The sequence below is a fragment of the Taeniopygia guttata genome, chromosome 2, assembly GCF_048771995.1.
Source record: "Taeniopygia guttata chromosome 2, bTaeGut7.mat, whole genome shotgun sequence".
Lineage (NCBI taxonomy): Eukaryota > Metazoa > Chordata > Aves > Passeriformes > Estrildidae > Taeniopygia > Taeniopygia guttata.
Window position 1 is genome coordinate 111206310 of NC_133026.1, and position 20157 is coordinate 111226466.

General features: G+C 40.3%; 2 protein-coding genes across 3 annotated transcripts in view; one reads left to right on the forward strand and one right to left on the reverse strand.

Moving 5' to 3' along the window:
• Nucleotides 1-445: 445 nt before the first annotated feature.
• On the reverse strand, nucleotides 446-6444 carry LOC140682359 (uncharacterized). The gene is made up of 2 exons (XM_072924299.1): nucleotides 4865-6444; nucleotides 446-1179 (listed from the first exon to the last, which is right to left on the reverse strand). Exon 1 carries the CDS (start codon nucleotides 6442-6444, stop codon nucleotides 5269-5271), a length of 1176 nt encoding a protein of 391 aa, XP_072780400.1. The 3' UTR covers nucleotides 446-1179; nucleotides 4865-5268.
• The window catches only part of SNTG1 (syntrophin gamma 1), a 313217-nt gene continuing 299346 nt past the window's right edge, over nucleotides 6287-20157 (forward strand). The window contains exon 1 of one of the 2 annotated variants that reach the window (XM_012571962.5): nucleotides 6287-6615. The gene's annotated coding sequence lies outside the window, so the exon portion shown is untranslated. Of the gene's footprint in view, nucleotides 6620-20157 lie in introns of both variants that reach the window. The other variant, XM_030266184.4, reaches the window with a different exon arrangement.

The following is a 20157-nucleotide window of genomic DNA, read 5'->3' on the forward strand; positions in this document are numbered from 1 at the left end:
GAAACAGGGAAGTTGATATTAGTTTACTGTGACTAAAAGTAGACAGCTTAAAAACAACAACCAAACCAAAAATGTGCTTTTAATTGCCTTTCTACTATTGTCCTTTATCTCCATTTTGGTCCCTGGAAACCATGGAAAAGCACTCAGGCAGCAAAGAGTATCCTTTCTGACAGATAGCTAACCAAGATGGCCTAAAGGCAGGGACAGGCTGTGAAGGCTAAGAAAGGGCTGTGCCACATGAGATGAGGGCTGAGCAAAAACCAGCATCACGGAGCTCTACAAAACTGGCCTACTGGGAGCTGTGTGAATAAGAACCATGCCCGTGTTCAGCAGATGGCATCAAGAGTGGTGAGAGAAGCACACAGTGATGTTGAGAACTATTTCACAGCTGTTGAGCTGTCAATACATGGCTGGGACAGGCAAGAAAGCCCCCAAAACTTCAAGACTGATGGAAAAGCAATTCCTATTTTATTCAGCAGCAAAGGATCTGGAGTATTTGACTCCCTCATGCAGTGAAGTCACCCAGTTCTGATCTGGAGACAGTTTTTGCAAAAAACAACAGAAAATGGTACAGCTACCAGAGCCCAGATGGTTTCCCTAGGGTCAGGTCCAGGTCATGCATACAACTCTCATGCATTGTGACAGAAAACCACTAAGCTTTTACAGGACAGTCCAAGTAGGCCAGGTTCTTACTTTTTCATTTGCACTGAGTATCAGCACAGTGTTCAGCATACATACACTAGCACGTTCCCCACATCAAGAGACACCTACATCCCCTTCTCTGCAGAACAGTTACCATTCCTTGCATTTACAGCAAACACTGAATTCATTCACAGAGCACCACACTGCTGTTGTGGAACTGAGCAGAAAAATCTGAGCTAAAGCAGCTGTCCTTCCTATTGAAGGTTTGGATGGATGCTGTGGTAGCTCCAGGGGGGGAAGGCTTGCCTCATTCATCCACAGGCAGAACCAACCCTCCACTTCCTTGGCAGCCGTGGAAGCAGCTTTTTTTATCCCTTTTCTCAGAGAGCTACAAGAGTGAAAAAAACCCCTGAGCCATCTGAAAGCATTTACTGATTAAATAGTCCTTGCTCTCCTCATCCTCCCACAGGCACAGTCCAGGGCCAGGTTGGAGATGCTGGGCAGACCATGTCCTAACATCCATCTGCAAAGGATTATCTGTAAAGGAAGAAATTGTGTACCTAAGCCGCACTGCACAAAGTGGCTTCAACTCTAGAGCTGAGATTTCCATCCACAAGCATTGCCTCAAGTATATACTGTTTACTTTAATGCCAGCAACATACCAATCATTTTTATAAACTATAGCTGCACCCACGTATATTTCAAAATGCTTTAAACAATTAAATTATCTGCAGAGCACATCCCAGATTTGAATTACACTGTTTAATCTTTTAACTATCACTTCAAAAATTATGAAGAAATAAATTCTTTCCCATCCTTAATAATATTTTATATTTTTTTGTTTTCCTATGAAGACTCATAAATTCTACAGAATGTACATTAGTTCTTTTCAAATTATATTTTTATGAGTTATTTTTCTTCCAAATGTAAAAAAACCCCAAACATTTTCAAACTTTGCAATGTGTACAATTAATTTTTAAATGCACATAAGGGAATTCTATCTCCTTTTGGTGAAGAAATAGGATAATTGTGAGAAAGCAAAGATAATTTTTTTTTTTGAGAATGAAACAGAAAAATATAATCAATCATTTTCTTAGGTCATCCTATTTATAGCCTATGATGTTTTACTTATCTCTTTTGATTTGTAATAGTTGACTTTAATAAATTAATTACTAAGGAAAATAATGCTGATAATTTCCTTGAGATTAGTTACAATCCTTTGTTAAAATTTTATCCAAATTATCTTCTCTGTTAAAAATACCCATTAATGAGATGCAAGCCATTTATGGACTACCATAAATAATAACAATACTGAACATAATATACAGGCTGCATGTAAAATTTAGGATTAAGGAATGATATTAAGACTATCACTTTCCCAGTTTCACTTAAGATTCTCTGCTGTTAAGTTTCAAGGTATATGGCTTTAAATTCTTCAAGCCTTGAGATGATTTTAAAAGCCCAGAATTTCAAAGTAAAAATTAGTGCAGAATTTATGGAATTGCTACTATCCTGTTTACATGTGAAAAGAGGGATTTTAATGTATAACTATATTTAGTTACAATTTGAAAAAACCCCCATATCTCTCTTTGGGCCCATGTGAGTGAGAGTTTTAAATGGACTGACAAGACCTCTTGAAAAAGAAGTCATGGCAGCAAGGAATTTTATGGAATATAACTAAAGAATCTTTTGGCCACCTACAGGCTGTAAAAGACTATTTTGGTCTCCATCAGTTCCCCAGTCATATTTTCAGATTACAAGCCATGGTGACAAATGACACATTATTTTATATAAGGGTACCAGATACTGGTAAATTGAGTATTTTTGTGAAGCTTAGTTTAGACTAAATGTTGGGGGAAAAAGAGGGAATATACTCACATATTTTTTTGACATAGTTTTGTGAATTATTATCAGTCTGTGAATGGAAATTAAAACCAAAATTATATCATCAGGACTTGGGAATGTGCTCTTCATGTGCACCTCGATATACAAAATACCAAGGAGCTTATCGGTGACCTTGTGATCCACTTTCTATGAAGTGTAACACCTGTTCTTGATGGTGTTATATTTGCTAGTCTGACTGCTATCTTTTCCAAAAGTGGATATTGAAAATTCTCACAGAACCTATCAGCCATGATGTGTTCCCAGAGGTGGCAGGACACGCTACGGAAATGGAAAATCTAATGCTGCAGTGACGTTGGACAAAAAACACTCTCTATTTCCCAAAGCATCTTAACATCTTTCTTATATATTCATGTTACTTGTCCGCTACAACTGGTAGTTTCTTTTCCCGTGCACTTTTTCAAAGATGAGTTCTCTGCCTTTTATTTCCCAGTACTTTCAGAGGGAGGTTTATGTGTGCCAGACACATGCATAAGGGTTTGGCTGCCAAATTCCAGAAGCCCTGCCCACATTCAAAGTGAGCTATACATTCAGAAAAAAAAAAAAAAAATGGATGCTGTAGTCATTTTTGAAAGAGAAAAGAAGACAAATGATCTCTTGCAGATAGGTAGCCAATACAGTTTTACCAAGTGTCACTCGCTTGCTTGGTGGGTAAAATTCTTCCTTTCATTCTCATATTTTTTAAACAATGACAATTTTTCTTCATGCTTAGCCTCCATTTCTTCCATGTTTAATGCTGCTCATCCTTTGTCACTCCATCCTTGTTGGTGACTTGAGTGGTGGCAGGCTGCTGAAGCTGAAGAATCTAAAACAGATGCCAATCTACCTTCATCTTATTATGTGAAATTTCTTAATTAACATATTCCATACCACATAAAAACAATTCTGGCTCACCTGGTTTGACTATAAATGTTGCTTCACATTGTTGACTGCATCTTAAGTTTACCTCACATCTGATTTCTGTATATGTAAAAATCTTATGTTGTGTTTGTTCTGCCTGAAGCAAAAATACAACACAAATGTAACCTTCTAATTGTGTGTAAAACTGGAATGCACACTTATTTCACACAATGTGGTTGATAATTATAAAAAATACTGCAAACTTTTTTCACTTGGTTTGGTAGACTTCATCTTCAGCATATTCTTAGTGGTAATGAAACTTGCAACATACATGTATTTTTAAAAATATTAATATGTTTTTAATAAATGTTAATATATTTTAAAATAGTTTGAAAGATACTGCACTAAAATAGATCAGCTTCCTCTTGTGAAATGAAACTTCCTTTCTTGCTTGAGCTATCCACCCTTCATCATCACACAAAGAATGAAGTGGGAGGTCTCTATGAAAAATGACACCTCTTCCTACAGATGGGGGAACAGGATATTTACCAATTCTGTAATCTATAGGTGACTCTGATAGTGAAAACTGAGGACGTTGTCCCTGTTGAAATTTGAATATGGGACTGACTCTAGACAAAGTAACTAAAAGATCATCAAATATTTTTTGTTTCCACTTAGTTTATGAACTTCTCTCTTGGGTGTTGACTTTCCCAGCAGGGCATGAGTTTCACTTCACTTCTGTCTTTGATAAGTTTTTGGTTCATTACATTTCACTTATTTAAATTCTCAGACATGTTTTTCAATCATCCCAGTCCTCATATATGTATAATTTTAATAATTTATTTTTTCAGTCTTGTCAGGAGAACTATCAGTTCAAACTGTTCAATCTTTCAGTAGGACAAATAGTTTGGTTAGTTTGTAGCTATCAAAAACTGTTGATATCAATTCAATACTAAGAAACAAGGAAAGATAAAGATCTGTATCTCAAGATGAGAACTGAAGTACAAATCCTTTCAATTAAGCATGAAACTTATCACTGCATTTTCTAAGGCATTTATCAACCCAACAGTTAGCTTTATTCTTTGGAGCAACTCTCTTGGCTTTGCATTTAGCTTGCATTAAGCTGTCTGTTTAAATCCTTTCCCCCCTCAATAGCTCACTGCATATTATTGAGGTAATATTTATAAAAGGAGCGCATAAGGAACAGAAACATTTTTGTTTCTGCCAGCTTGGTTGAAGAAAAGCCCTTAACTGTGAGATGCCCGTGAAAACCACTTTTCATTACAAGAAGCCTACAGAAGTTGAAGGGAAAAGGGCTGTCGGAGGAGCTACAGAAGAGCAAAGCTCTATCTCCTTTCTAGCGAACTTTTAATTGTGACCACCCTCCCAGACATCCTCAGCCTAACTACAGAGAAACATTCCCAAGAGCTAGATGGGGCCACAGAGCATGCGGGTGAGACCACTACTGGGTGAGACTCACTCTCAGTTTAGCAAAAGCCCCACGACGGCCGGGCTCTCCCCGACACCAAGGAGGCGCAGAGGCTCCGCGGGATTCCCTGCCCGTAGCTCTCCGCAGCGCCGGCGGGCGGCGAGCCCGGTTGCCGCCATCGCCGCGGGGGCCGCGGCCAGCGCGGTGCCGAGAGCCGGCTCCGGTGGCGGCTCCCCTCGGGATCTCTCTCCTGCTGCTTTTTCCCGCCGCGTTCATTCTCCTCCTGCCTTCACCGTGGCAGGTCGACTTCTGGCGGCCCCATCCGCGGGGAGATGCGGTCTCCCCGATGCGGCCGCCTATGCGTATGGGGGTGTGTTCATGCATGTACATACATATCTATGCTTTATATATATGGGTGTGCCTGTGTAAGTGACTGATAGCTGCGTTAGAGCATGTCATTGCAGCGCTGTCCGACGGCGAGGGCCATCCATGCCTGCGGAGGATCTCCGGCAGGGCACCCCGTGCGCGCTGCTGGAAGCACGAGGGTGCGGAACGGGAGAGCGAGGATCACGCAGGGCTTTCGCGAGGCACAGGGCAGCTTGTCCCTCACTCCTTTCGCACCCTTTGGGCCCCCTCCTTGTCCGAGGCAGCCCGGAAGAGCGGCGCTGGCTGTGCGCCGGTGGCGGTGGTCGCCGCAGAGCCGTGCTCTGGGTTAGAGGCTGGGAGACGGGGCGGGGAGAAGGCAGCGCCGCTGCCGCGCCAAGCCAGCCAGGCAAAGTAATAGAACCGGCACCAAATTTCTTCCCTACATGGGGGATCGATGTACAGTCCCTCTGGCGAGCGGCCAGCCGAAACCCTGTCACACAGCTGGCAGAAAGGGCAGCCAAGGCAGCCGAACAAAAGAGAAGGTTGAGTGAGGAAAGAGGGGGAGCCGATAACTTTCCTGCCGGGCACGGGGCGAGCGGCCAGCCGCAGCTCCCTAGGACCGGGGAGAGCTCCGCGGGCTCCGGGTGAACGGGCTCTCCCGCATCCCGGGAAACACCGCCTCCCCCGGGCGGCTCGGCAGCTCCGCCGCCGCGCCCGGGACCGCTCTGTCCCTGCGAGGCGGTGGTCGCGCTCACCCGGTGGTCCCAGCTCACCCTCCCGCTGCCCGTGGGAAGCGGCTCCCGGCTCCTACTTCGCCGCCCGCTCGCCCCTCTCCGGCACGGGGGCCGGCCCGGGGGAGGGCTGCGCGTCACCGGATCTGGTGGCGCCGGCAGCGGGGCGGCGTTACGGAGCGCCCCGGGAGCGGCGGGGGGGGCGGGCGGGGGTCCCGGGCGGGGCCGGCATCGCCGCGCCTGGCTGCGGCCGCGGTGGCGGCGCCGCGCCGCCTCGCCTCCCCTCGCCTCGCCGCGCCTCGCCTGGCCGCTCGCCGCCGCGGAGGGGCGGCGCTGCTCCCCGCACGCCCCCGCCCGGCGCCCCCGCTCCGACTCCGGGAAGGGCGCGGGGAGCCCCTCGCTCCCCCCCAGCGCGGCGGAGTTCGAGCCGGTGGCGGCGGCGGCCGGGGTGCGATGCCCTGTTAGCCGGCGGCCCGCCCCGAGGTAGCGCCGGCGGGAAGAAGCGCGAGTTGCCGAAGCTGTGGCTGACACCATGGGCACCGGGCGGGGGGGCGAGGCGGCCGGGCTCCCTGCGCTCCTCGGCTGAGCCCGGGGATGTGCCGGCGCCCGGAGGAATTATTTTGGAACTAGCACGGAGCGGTGGGAGGAGGACGAGCGGCACAGCGTTTCACAGCTGCGAGGAGGTCGTCCGGCGGTGCTGTATAGGCAAGTAAGCTCTTGCTTCCTTTTCGCTGCGTTTCCTTCGTCTCGAGTGACTTTTTTTTTTGCAGCTGCTGGTCGTTTGCTGCCAGTTCGGAGGCAGGATGGTCGGCGGCGCCAGCAGCAGTTCTCGGGGGTTGAGGTGCGGGGGGATTGGTGGCCGGGATTGCAGGGGAGCCCCGCTCCAACTCCGCCGGAGTCCGCCGCGGACGGACCGCTGGTGCGGTGCTCCGATGCATACCCGGGAAAGAAGCTCCGTGTCCCAACGCTTCCCACTAATGCAACTGAAAGAGATGACGCCTTTTCCCAGGCATTTCATAATGTAAAATGCTTTCTCCTCTTTGCTGAACTGTAATTAAATTGTAGGAGCCCCTTAATTGCTTTTCACCAGTGCTTCTTGCGGGAGAGAGGCAAGAAGCATGTTAGCCTTTCATACACACTTATGGATTCAGATAATGAGTTTTGATTTTTATGCCCTTAACTTTCTTGTGCCTTGCCTGGTGTTCTTCCTTGAGATGCTCTTGCTCTGAGGTTATGGTTTGTCCAGTCTTGTTTGTTTGCTTTTAGCCTGTGGATATTTATTACTGCACTTGACATGGGAATGAAGGGAAAAGTTGACTGTAATTTATTCAGTGTATGGAGGACAGGTTGCAGGCAGGGGACTAATTCTTCTCTCAGAGGAACTCCACTTCAAAGGGAGAGGCCCATGGGGCTGTAATCTGTAGCTAAAAACTCGGAGAGCTCAGAGCAGACCGGTCGCACTGCAAAGAACAAGTTCTGTTCACCTTTCAGCAGTGATAGCGTTTAAGCTAAGCTGCCTGCCTTCCCGTGCCTGTGAAAACACCTGACTGAAATGCAGGGAATAGAGATGTGAATTCTGGGCAGGTTTGGGAGAAGGCAGAACTTTAGACACTGCTTAATTAAGTTTGCTCTTACTGATTTCCTCAGTGTCTTCTCTATGAGCCTGAAAACTGCAATCTGTTACAGTGACCTCGATGCATGTTGTATTCTAACAGGAAAGCAGCACGGAATAAAAGTATTTACACATATTTACAGCTAAGCTCTGATGTTTCACTAGGAGCTCATTCAGTTTCAGTGAATGTGCTAGTTTCAGCAGGGGCACTGGGCATGGTGTGTGTGTAGGAAATAACTTGGGAAAATAACTTGCTAATAGTGATGAATGTAAAAGTTGAAGTGTTGGAAACGTATGCTTCTGCAGAAATGCCACTGTGTGTGAAAGGTCTGTTAGATATTTTGTTTTCTAATCAGTGAGAACTGTACTGAAAGGAGTGTGTGGGTGTGTGGAAATCTCAAGGCTTCCCAAGTTAATGCACTTTGAGTTGTCAGCAGCAAGAGATCTTTTTACACACTGAAATACACATTTTTACGTAGATGCAAGATTGACATCATAAGATTAAAAAATGTTGGGATGTCAGTATGGTGAACATGTAGCTAACTCAAGTTTATAGCTGAAAGATAAATGAATCCTTTCCCATAATGGTGGAAGATGTTCTGGCTGAAGGGAGTGTCATTTGTTTCAGTGCAGTTTATGGAGAATGCTCCTATGGTTTGTTCATATTTCTGCCTCTCTGATGAAGCTGTGAAATACAATTAGAATAACTGCTGCTAGACAGTGGGATGCAAACCTATCCATTACTTAAAACACTCAGCTTATTCTGCCTCATTTCAAAAAAAGTATAGTTTCTGGCAAAGTCTGCCTATGGTTTTGTTGTAGTAATTCCTTCCTCTGTTGCAGAGTGGCAGGCTTTCACTAGGCATGTGCAAGGGAGAACATGAAACACTGAAGCATGCACTAATCTGGAATTCATTTGGGCTATGTATTACATTCGAGGTTTCCACAGTTAGCATAAGTGCTTATGCCTGATTATATGAATAAACGGGGTTTAAAAATTGCATTAGTCACTTGTGATGCATATTGTAGTCTTCTCTTCTTCCTTTTTAGTCTTTCAAACTAATCTAATGCTATACTCACTCTTTGCCTGAAGAGGAAGAAAACATAATTTAATAATTTATCATTTGGCTTTTGCCGTGTCTTGTCCCATAGCTATGAGATAATCTAATGAAGGTCCCCATCACTGAATTAAAGGACATGGTGCTCTAGACTTTCACTTACAGTCAAATTTTCCCTCTTTTATGTGGCTAAAGAATCGAGTTTTAACAAGATCTGAGAAAAAAAATGAATGTTGCTTTTCTGTTAGAAACTCGAAAAGAAAGGGGAAAGTAAGACTTGGGGTCTTTAAAGACATCATTAAAAATATCCACTTTTAAGATATTAATTAACCTCCTTTACCTTCACACATTTTTCTTATATTTTACTTGGTACTTGTCAGAAAGCTTTCCTGCATATTGATACTTTAGTTTACATTGTATGTAGTTCTTAATTTTAAAAATTCAGGAGTGGCCATCACACACTTCACTGTAAGGCTATTCTAGAATCCTGTTTAATGTTCTGTATCCCACTTGGCTTGTATCTTTTGAATCTGAGATTTCCAAAGTACTCTATATTCAACTTTATAGTATGCATTTTTGTTTTAATTCTATATAAATCTCTTTACTAGAGAAGATTGTTGACTTTGGTTCAGAAGTTTCAGGGCAAGCTCAAGAGTTATTTTTCTTTTCTTTCCTTTTTTTATTTTTTTTTTTTTTTTTTGTGTTTTCTCAGTCGTGCTTTTTGGGCATAGCTTTCATGAGCTGGCAGAAAGTCCTGTAAGCAAAATGAAAACCACCAACAATTGAATGTGACTTTTCTAGTCAGCCCAACCCAGTTGAATGTGTAATTTATTAATCTTAGATTGAATATTAGGACAAACAAGAGCTGTAGTCTGATCTCAGTTCTTCCCTCTAAAGTGCTCAAGTAAATACCATTTCTTTATTCACGTAATTTAGCACTGGTCCTTGTGCCTGAGCTGTTAGTATTTCTTTCTGGTAGTTATCCCCAGGTCTGCTTGCATTCACTATTAAAAAGCTAAGTAGTTGTTGTGAATGATAAGAAATATCAAGCAGATTTAATGTGTCACGTTTCTTGGCCCTTCGCACGGCTGTGCTTTCAGTTCAGGTTTCCAGGGAGAGACCTGAATGTGGTTGGGTTGAATCCCAATATGAGTCTGCTACATCAACGTGTGCCTCTGGCAGTATGCTGTGACACTGGCTCAGCATGATTACACAGACAAACTTCTGTATTTGTTCAGTTGTGTCTACCATAACTGGAAGAGTCAGAAAGCCTTACTCTTCTTGTGGCCAGCCTAGATTTTCTGCATTCCTATTGCAGATCAGAGAAAAGAGAGAAAGCATACCGTAAAAAAACCAAAACCCAGAGCTCAAAACAGGTCATGTCTCAAAGATATAGCTATAATCAACACCAGGGAATGCAGTGGAGACACATACAGGGAAATTCACACGTGTATTTAATTATCCAATGAGAAAATTATTATTAATCTTGAGAGATTGATTTAGTCTTGGGAGATGGATTTAGTAGGTGATGTGTCTACCCCTTATGAAGAAGAGGAGATATGTGATACAGAAACAAAGCATTTCTCCACTGCACACTTCAGTTGTGGCTGTCACTGTCATTTGGGACTCTAAGCCTTCTCTTGAGTAATTAGCTCGAATTGGCCAAAAGAGGTGGAACGCTCTGTTGTATGATGAATCTGGTGCTGCAGCAGCCAAGGGCTGGGTTGCTTCCTGAGGACTTGCTCAATTTATTAAAGTAATGTAGAGAAAAACTAATCAAGTAGAGTGTTCGGGATGAGATTAATTTTATGATTCGTTCTCTGGTTTGTTTTGCATAATGTTGGGCAAAACCATAAAAGTTCTTCACTGTGATACTTATGTGAGAGTAGCAATAGTTTTGACTGACATATATACATATGTGTCATATATTTATTTATTTAACATAAATAATTGTTCTATAAACTATTAAGGTTTTGCACATGAGGCCAGAACATGGATAAACAATATTGCTGGACACAGTTTGCTGTGCAACTCAGGCACTTCAGAGATAAGGAATGGGTGGTTTATGAAAGGCTGTGCTTTATCTTCCACTGTGAAAAGCAGGAGGTTCCCCATGCCAGGAACTGAGCACAGCTGAAACAGTCATGCCCTGAGGGTGGCAGTGGATGTTCCCAGTGTGGAATAAAACTTGGAGCAGAGCGAAAGTCCCACACTGGTGCTCACAGGGTGCTTTTCAACAGCCACTGAAATTCCTCTGTAAGATGTGGTTGAGTGAAGGCACTGATGCTTTACTGCTTTAATACTGGCATGGATGCTGACTCTGTGAAAGAATTCATGGCTTCAGGGACGCTGTGGGTGCAATTCTTTGATTGCTCAATTCCACAGGTGGTTATCATCTGAAACGATGAACAGGATGAATTTTTAATTTTTTCTGTAAAGGCTGTTCCTTGCTCTTAGATTTGGGTGTTCATTCCTTGGTTAGTTGAGATTTTGGTTCAAAGGTGTGCTTTTAAAGCTGACAAACATGAAGCACTTCTGAAGTGTTCATTGCTTGGAGCATTTGAGATAACACCAGAGGAGGAACAATTTACTCATCAGATTATTCGGAAGTTTGGCTTTATTTTATTTTTTGTTCATGTTTTTTCAAATAGTGAACAGTGTACTTGGTTTTATGTTGAAGATGGTAGAAATGGCATTTTAAGTACATTTTATATTGCTTTTTGGTCAAATTATTCAAATAGCCTCAGATTTAAGTGGATAAGAGCTATTAAGTGAATAAAAGCTATTTGAGTGAAAAAACCTTTTCACTGCCTTTTCCCCTCCACTTTTTGTATTCAATTTATTTAAAAAACAGCTAACCATAAAGAAGTGAAAATGGGAGTGCTGTTTATGACATTCGTATTTCTTCTGCTTTCTGTCAAAAACTAAAGGGAATTTCATCATCTTCTACAAATGTCAGAGTATCATGAGTGATAGTAATCATATCCTCTGATTCTTTCTTGGTGTAAAGACGATTTTGCTATTTTTTAAATTTAATTTAAAAATGTCATTGATTTCAACAGGTATAATACTAAAAACTTGAGAAGATTTAAAGATATTTTTAAATTTTGATATTCATACTTAATATAGCTGTTAATATTTGTCTTAATATAAAGCACTGATTCTTAATTACAGAATTGTTTCTAAAATACATTGCTGTTTTGCATTTGTTAAATATAGATTCATTCATAATTATGTGAGATAGCTTTTTCTAGTTTCTCTGTATGCCAAAATGTTTTGATTGACTCTTTTAACAGTTCTGAATAATGAACTGTATGCTTCAGCTTCAACAACACAAATGGGCATTGATTTTCTTTGACTTGCTTTTGACCCCTAAAGAAGTAAAGTCATTAGAATTATGCTTGAAAGAGCTTTCCTCTATCTCCTATCATTTTATAGATATTATAAACAGGCTTTGGGAACTAATCTATGCTAATCATATTTTTTCAAGTGAAAAAGGAGGGAAGGGGAAGTGATCAGCTCTACAGTTGTCTTGCAGCTCTAGGTTTCATCACTCACAGCTGTCTGCCTGTATCCATTAGCAGTTGGTACTGCAGCTGTATGTCCCTGAATGCAGCAGAATTCACAAACAGTTCTTCTCACAACTGTTTAATTGGTTATTAAATGGCAAACATTTATGGGAAGATTTTGGTCAGTGCAATGCCATTTTTTTCAAGTAGCAAAACATGCAGTGATGCATGTATAGAGTTCCTCCCTGAAGATAGGTTTTGAGTAAAAGTCAGCTTCAGATCTATGTCTCTACAGGTTTTAATGTCTGGAGGGCCATCACTCTCATTCTGTGAGTTATGTGGTTTACTTCTTTATGAAACAGCATTTTGGACACAGAATGTAAAGGTAAAATGTAAAAGATAAATAGGTAAAACATAGAAGTATTCTTTTCAAAGTCAGCTGGAGAAATGGATGAAAGAGCAAATTGGGTTTACCGAGGAGCTGGTGTCGTTGACACGTTATGAATGGGGCAAGATAGAGCCCTTCCAGGGGTTCATTCCTTGCAGGGCTTCCTGTCCCTAAACTAAGCAACTCCATTAACCTAAATGCAAAAATAGTCACTCTGCTGGAGCAACTTCAGTGTCAAATACAGTGACATTCGTGAAGGAGTTTTATTGGAGGAGGCATACTGCAACTGTGCTAGAGGCGTTTCCCAACAGTGTATTGAAGTCATGACAGCATCTGATGATGATCACCTCTCATTTTATTTAAGTTCACTGAGATAAGAAAGGACCTTCCTAGATAATTGAATGCACAAGGAGATAATTTCTTTTTGCACTGTGTCATTACTCTTTCAGTTAGTTAATTCTTAAGCATTTGTAGTAATAGTTCATCATATGCTTCTTTTCACCACTTTCTTATACCATTGTGATGTTGTCTGGGCTGGTTCCTTGGGGTATCTTAATAAAAATTGCTTAGATTTCAGTTTATTAATCTATTTTATTCATCATTTTTCCTTTTCACTACATTAAATAACTTACTTAACCTCTAAAGGGAGAGCTGATCTTACTGAACAGTGATTATATATTGTATTATTCTCCATGTTTTCAATGCTATTTATGTTTGCTAAGCTTTCTTCTGAATTTAGAAAAACCCTAAACCTTCTGATTTTTGGTAGGTGGATCAGAGTACTCATTGCATGCTTTGATTAATGGAGAAATCCAGTTGTTGGCAGTGATTTGATATTGCCATTTGTCACTACACTCCTGTACAACATGCCCTTTCATGTACATCTTGCTGCCTTTTTTTAACCTCTTCATGATGCTACAGTACTTATTTCAGAAATGAAAATCTCAAGATTAATCTCAAGCATTATTCCCTCATGTGATACATCTTATGCCCAGCTGATTGTATTCTCAGGTCTAAGATTCTGTAGCTTTTAGTGCTGTGCTTCTCTGCATCTCTTTATTGAGTTTAATATATAATTGTACAGCTCTTCATTGAGTTTAATATATAATTCTTTAATTCTGTGTCATGTTTAAACTCATGACTTTTTCTCTTTGAAATGAGACTTGATTTTTGGTTTTACTGTTAACTCTTTACTATTATGTACTAGCTGTATTTGTCTAACTGCAGCAAAGGCATTTTTTTGGGGGAAAAAAACCCCACATTTTGGGAAATGAAAAGTAAAATATTTGGGCATCATTTCCCTTTGGAAAATTACAAGAACATTATTTATAATTTTCCTTTTAGTATAAAGAGTATGAAAAGACATAACATTTCCCCTGGTAGTTACTGCGTGATAGTACAGGTGTATGTGTATACACCTGTATGCCTTTTCTACAGGTTTTAATGGCTGCAGAACTGTGAGCCTGAGATCACAAGTATCTGGGGTCATAAAGGTCTAGCCAAACTGCATGAAAGAAGGCACTAAAATATAGTGGGTTTGCTTTTTCATTCTTTATGTGGTGATAGAAAGAGGGTATGTGTGACCCTTGAAAAGAGGAAAAGGTGAATAGTTGCATTTCTATACAAAGCACAGAGAGAACTGTGAGAAGGATAAAAGTAAGATATTTGATGAGAGAGCTTCTGTCTGTGTTTTTGAGGGGAAAGAGGTGCTTTCCAAGACAGCAGTTATTCAGTAATCATCAGAATTGCATCCTTAAAATACAGACGTGCTGCTTGTAAAGAGTTCTGCCAGAAAAGTATTCCCTTTCCATGTGAGAGACGTCCAGGTACGGCTGTATTTGTGTCATTGTTCTCCAAAAGTCCATGAATTCCCCATATTTAAAGCAGGAACTCACATACAAGAATTCCGTTGCATCCTTCTGCAGGTACACTGTGGATGTAGTTGGGAAGCTCTGTTTTTTTGGGCTGAGGTTGGCCTCAAAGTGCATGAGAAGCAACAAGGAAATCATTGAGATTCTTGTGTTGCCTTATGTTTGGGGAGATGCAAAAGTGGCATAATCAGTATTTCTCATTCCTTTTGCCCTGCAATATGTGAACATACAGGTACCTCTGTCTTAAGATGAATTCTGCCATAAATGTGGCTTCCTACACCCGCCTGTCTTAGAAATAGATTCTACAGTATTCTGAAGTTGGTGGAGACTACATGGAGTTACGAACCTCATTTCACAATTCTAATTTTTGTAGGAAAGTTGTCTGGGCATCTTACTTTCCAGCAAATAGATCTGGAAAAAACAGCTGAAAGCACCTCTAGGGGCAACTCTAAAAATATAAAAATAAAATTCTGTGCCTTTTAAAGACTAATTCTGCTTCAGAGAAAGTAGATGAGAAGGAGGCTGCTTTCGTGGACCAATGTCAATATTACTTGAGTTACAAAGCAATACACCAGATTAGTTTACATTCCTTATTTTATGGCAGCAGAATTGTCTTTTCTGGATGGCAAGAAGTATCTTAGATCTTCCTACATATAATGTCTCTCTCTGGAGGCATTTAAAACATTGAAAGCTTGCAAAAATAGTGAAGTACTTTGAAGTTCTGCAATTACAGCTAAATGTCACTTTCTGCAGGTTTATGGCTTGTCAGTAGCTGGAGATGCTACTGTGGGAAAAGCTAGTTCTTCATCTTTAAAAAATACACCTCATAGTAGTAGCCTGTATTTATGAGTGTATAAACTGTCTTTTGTGTGTTTGAAACCTGTGGTCAAAACCCATTTGTTTATCAAAGCTTTTTGTTATCTTAAAAAGAAGGTTGAATTATATAAATACCGTTTTTAATTTGAAAGATTTTCTTACCACCATACATCTGAAATACTTGGAAATACTTCTTGGATTTAGAAATCATGATAAACAATCTGAAAACTTTCCTGTAAGTACTACAGTGTGGTGCTAGACATCAAAAATTATGCTCTCTAATACAAGCCAGTTGTTTTTACAGTACTGGGGCCCATTCAGAGTGAAGATTAGGGACAGTGTTTGACTTTTTAATTTCAGACTATGCAAACCTATTCAGCTTAGTGGGTACTCTCAACTGAGAATAACTATGTACCAATAGCATATATCTAGGCAGCCTTCAATTTAGGATGAGGGTTCCTCTAGAGTCTGCAAATCAAATCTTCAGAACAACATTTAAAACTTTAAAATAATGGGTAGTAAAAATCCATGGAGCAGTAATTTATAAAAATAACTTGGTATGTTACATACAGCAGATACCTAAAGGGTACTGTTGCTCACAGTCTGAAGGCTTCTGGAGGTACTGCTGCTCAGAATCTGTAGCTGCTGGGAAAGAGACACTGTATGTTGTTCTCTGTTTAGAGAAATTGTTCTTGTGGTAATGCTCATGGCAATTGTATTGCTGATTTCCACGGCAGACTTCCTACAGGTGCTTGGAAGAAGAGTGCAGGTGTTTTGCAAGAGCAGGACAGGCATGATGTTTGAATCAGTTCCTTCCTCAGCCATGAGGAGGATGTTCTTCCACCGCATGCTCGGTTTTCATCAGTCTGGGAAGCCTTTGATTTACTGAAATACTCATGGCAGCTTCTGAAGTGTGAAATTGCTTGTGTGATGGTCCCTTTTATGTAAGGCATCGCTGAAGTGCTCCTGTTAAAAGCTTGGACAAATTATTTCTGCTACAGATCAGTCAACAGGCTGCAGGTGGTTGCTTGTTGCAAACTCCATATTTGGGGTGGGTGTTCTGCCCCAAAAACCTTGGACTCTGTTTGCCCTCACAGCCCTCATTGCTGATGTCTTTTCCTGTCTCCCACGTTGCATGTTGTAGCCCATCATGGCAGTTGCTCCTGTGTTTGCAATCTGTCGGCACAAGGAAGGCTATGCATTGAGTTTTTCTTGGCCATCTTCTTGGTTGGTATCATGCAGAGCAGCATGTGATTAGTCATGGTTATTGATGAGATTCATAGTTCTGAGACTATGAACTATTCATAGTTCTGAGACTTTTGGGAAGCCTGTGAGACCTTCAGCATAATAATCCTATAATGGTGTGATACAGTGATATAAAAGTACCTCATTCAGGAAAGAAGTATGTGGTGAATTTTCTTTGTTTGTATGTACAGCAATGAGCATATATGACACCTCTTTGAGATAAAGGTGGCATCATGATAGAAGTGACATGAAAGAAAAGACTTATCAACTCATCTGCAAAACTTCAGGAATAACATTTGTTTCTGTTTCTGGTTAGTGATGCATATATAGAAGAATATATTTATTTTATATAGATATAAAGCATGATTTTTGCTTTTCAGCTGGTTTTTCTCTGAAGGGAAGACAAAATTGGTAATTTGAGAACAGATCATTCTGATACTTCTGAGAATGGTTCCTAGTTAGAGTTTCACACTTATGATTTCCCTTCCACAATATCTGTGTTGTATCCTTTACTGCCTTCCATCTTGGACAGGGTATGTTTTACACATATTTGCGTGCATACATGTGTTCAGAGTAGATAAATGTCTGTAGCAGATAAATATATGTGTCAAATATGATATACTATGTGCTTTTCAGCTGTGATAGCCCTAGAATTTGGAAATTTGTAATAAAACCATCTTTGATCATGAGAGCAGCCACATTACATGGCTGGATGTTCTTGTGGCTTCTATTACACCTATGTAAAGTAGAGAGTGGCCCGTGCTTGTACAGGGATTGGCCCTCTTTCAGATAATCTTTCTCAGTCTGCATACCCTTCTCAAATCTATTCAGAAATACAAGTGAGGATCATCTTCCTTACCTCTTAAATCTTCTCTTTACATGCCTCTGCTAGTTCTTCCTCCCTCACATAAAACTGAACCTCTCTTTTGTTTTCAAAGGTTTTGTTTAGTAAAGCCAAGCATTAGGCACTGTATTTAGCAGCTTACTGATGTTTTTGTTCTTACCACCAGGCCATCACTGTCTAAATTGTCTGAAATTTCCACAATACATTAATTAATAATAATAATTCATTCTGCCCCTTATGAAAGTAAAAACTCTCTACTTGAAAATCTGCCTTTATAACATTTGCTTGTCATCTTAACTTCTACTAGGCTGTTTGCAGAGGGCTTCCATCTGGAACTGATTTCAAGGCAAAATGAGAAGTTTTTTGGTGGATCATTTTCAATGCTTTTGTAGGAATAACTTTATACAGTTCAGTCAGATCTTAATGCCTCTTTCTTTTAATAATGGAGATTCCTTTTTTCACATTTTTGTCCTGTTAATCCAATAATAGTATCTACTGTTTGTATACTGCTGTGTATTAATATATCCTGGCTCAAGGCATGAAAATAGCGTTTCTTGTTCCTATAACTGCACTTTACTACTAAATTTTAAATATTAATTATTTAATAATTCTTTGGTTAAATTACGGATACTTGTTGTGAATGTTTCTAGACATCTGCCTTTAGGCAGTACATCACAGACAAGGGCAGATAACCTTGAAATTTACGTTCAGTTTGATAAGACATCCCTGTTTTATTTATGGAGGAATCTTCAGCATTTGGCAGCAGTTGTGGCAGTGATAGGTGTTAGGTTCCTTAGACTTAGATCTATTTCCATTTGTTCTGCAACAGAAAATTCAAAGTGTCAAGAGTTTAGTTTACAAATACAGGAAAAGGATTTAAGAATGAACAGCCTGATCAAGAGAAATTACACGTTAGTTTGAATGTACATTGAATTAAAAAATAGAGTGAATTAGTGAAGAGATGTCTTGCTCTTGAATCCAGACTGTGAAGATGTGGTAGGGAGACCCAAAAAGAAGACGTGAATTCTGGTGTTCACTGGCTCCTCTCTGAATCACCATTATGCCCATGAAATGTTGGACTGGGCAATGAGCATTCCAAGGAGTGGGCAGTGCTGGATGACTGCCCAGCTGACCTGCCTCCTCCTTGGAAAACAGAGCTTGGTCTTTTGTTATACTCCATACTCTCTTCCTCAGAGGTTGCAGTGCAAAAATAGTATAGCAACAAAGTGTACTGCTGGAAGAAAGGAGTGGTGAACCTGTTTTAACTAAAGAGAGACGAGTGGGTGTGATTTATAGGCTGGTCAGAAGCTGTGTGAAAAACTGTTTGTTAAATTGGTCTGTTACAATTTTTTTCAAATTGTCTTACCTATGCTGTAGAATTTTGCATCAGGCTTTTCTCTGTGTAATATTTTTGTTGCTGGAGTTTAAGAAATTTTCAAAATGGTAAGTTTTAATTTAAACCTGCTTTTTTCAGTTTGGCAATGCCAAGTGCAGGGAATAGAACACGATCTCAACAGTGAAGTGGAACTCTGAATTGGATTTACTCTGTGATCATCACATAGACTTGTGCACATTGCATAAATTTCTTTTGGTTCATTTATCTCGCTTAGCTTAAATTCACACTTTGTGCACACATGGTTAGTGCTTTGAGACTTCATTAATGAATGGTTACATAAAGGCTTATTTTCAGTAGTTAGAGACAGTGGATGCATATAGTGTGTTAGATACTGATTTACATGTGGCTTTGGCTTCTCAGAATGTTTATCATGATCTCATAGTAAATTACTGTAGACTTGGTCACCACTTTCTCTGATGTATTAGTTTTTAGAAGAACATTACACAAACATGGAAAATAATTTGATTTGTTGTAGGAGCCTTTAAAATGGATTTGCCTAAATCTATTCTTGACATCAATTAAATTTATTATGAAGTCATATTTGCTCATTTAGCAGTCTCTCTCTTAAGTAATACATTGTAAGGAAGAACATTGGGAAGTCTCAGAATTAATGTAGTAGAATAAGCACTTGAAGGGATCTCTCTGCAACCATTCTGTCTATGAATAGAGCCACAACTGCTAAAGAAATGTTATATTTTTCTACTACAACACTGTAAAAGGAGTGCATTATTATTTAGAGAGCTATAAATTCCCAAAATAAATTGCATTTTTTTTTAATTTAAAAAAACACTGCTGAACAGATGGGAAAGTAGCCCATGCTGCTTCTCAGAGTCTGACTTTAAAAAAAAAATCTTCTCCTACATTAGTATTTAATCTCAAAACTGCTATGTGGCAAATGGGCAAATCCATATATGAAATTATTATGACATTACAATTTTCCTGTTATCATAATAATTAAAGTAAAACTGAAATATAGGAATAATTTGAATAAAAATGGAAAAATAACCCAGTATGAAGCCAGCTAAAAACCGCTGTCAAACAGGTTATTAATATTTGCTTTAGGGTGACTTCACCATTTTACTAAATACTTATGTTCTGGCAAGGCCTCTAATGTATGAGGCATGTGCATGTAGGCTGAATGATGTAAATAGTATGGCTGTAAAAGTCCAAGTTATCCCATTAAAGTAGAGAGAGGAGAACTGCCCATACTGATTCTGTCTGTCCCACAGCATCCTGACAGCTACTCATTCTGCAAGATGAATCAGCAAGCAAGTGTATTAATTGCTGATATGAGACATTAACCACTTACAATTTATGTTTTGCTATCCTAGTATTCAACAGGTGCCTGTTAGGAAAGATTTGTCTCTGCTTTACTTTGAGGTGGTAGTTTATCTATAAAGAATAAAAGCTCATATCCCTGGTGGATGTGTTAATCGCCAGTTGGATTAATAATGGAGACTCTGTTATCCAGTTTAGTGTTTGTACAAAACATTTATGAACCTTCTCTG

Bases quoted from the DNA above. Each gene is read 5' to 3' on its own strand.
- LOC140682359 (XM_072924299.1), bottom strand. From the start codon at position 6,444: ATGGTGTCAGCCACAGCTTCGGCAACTCGCGCTTCTTCCCGCCGGCGC.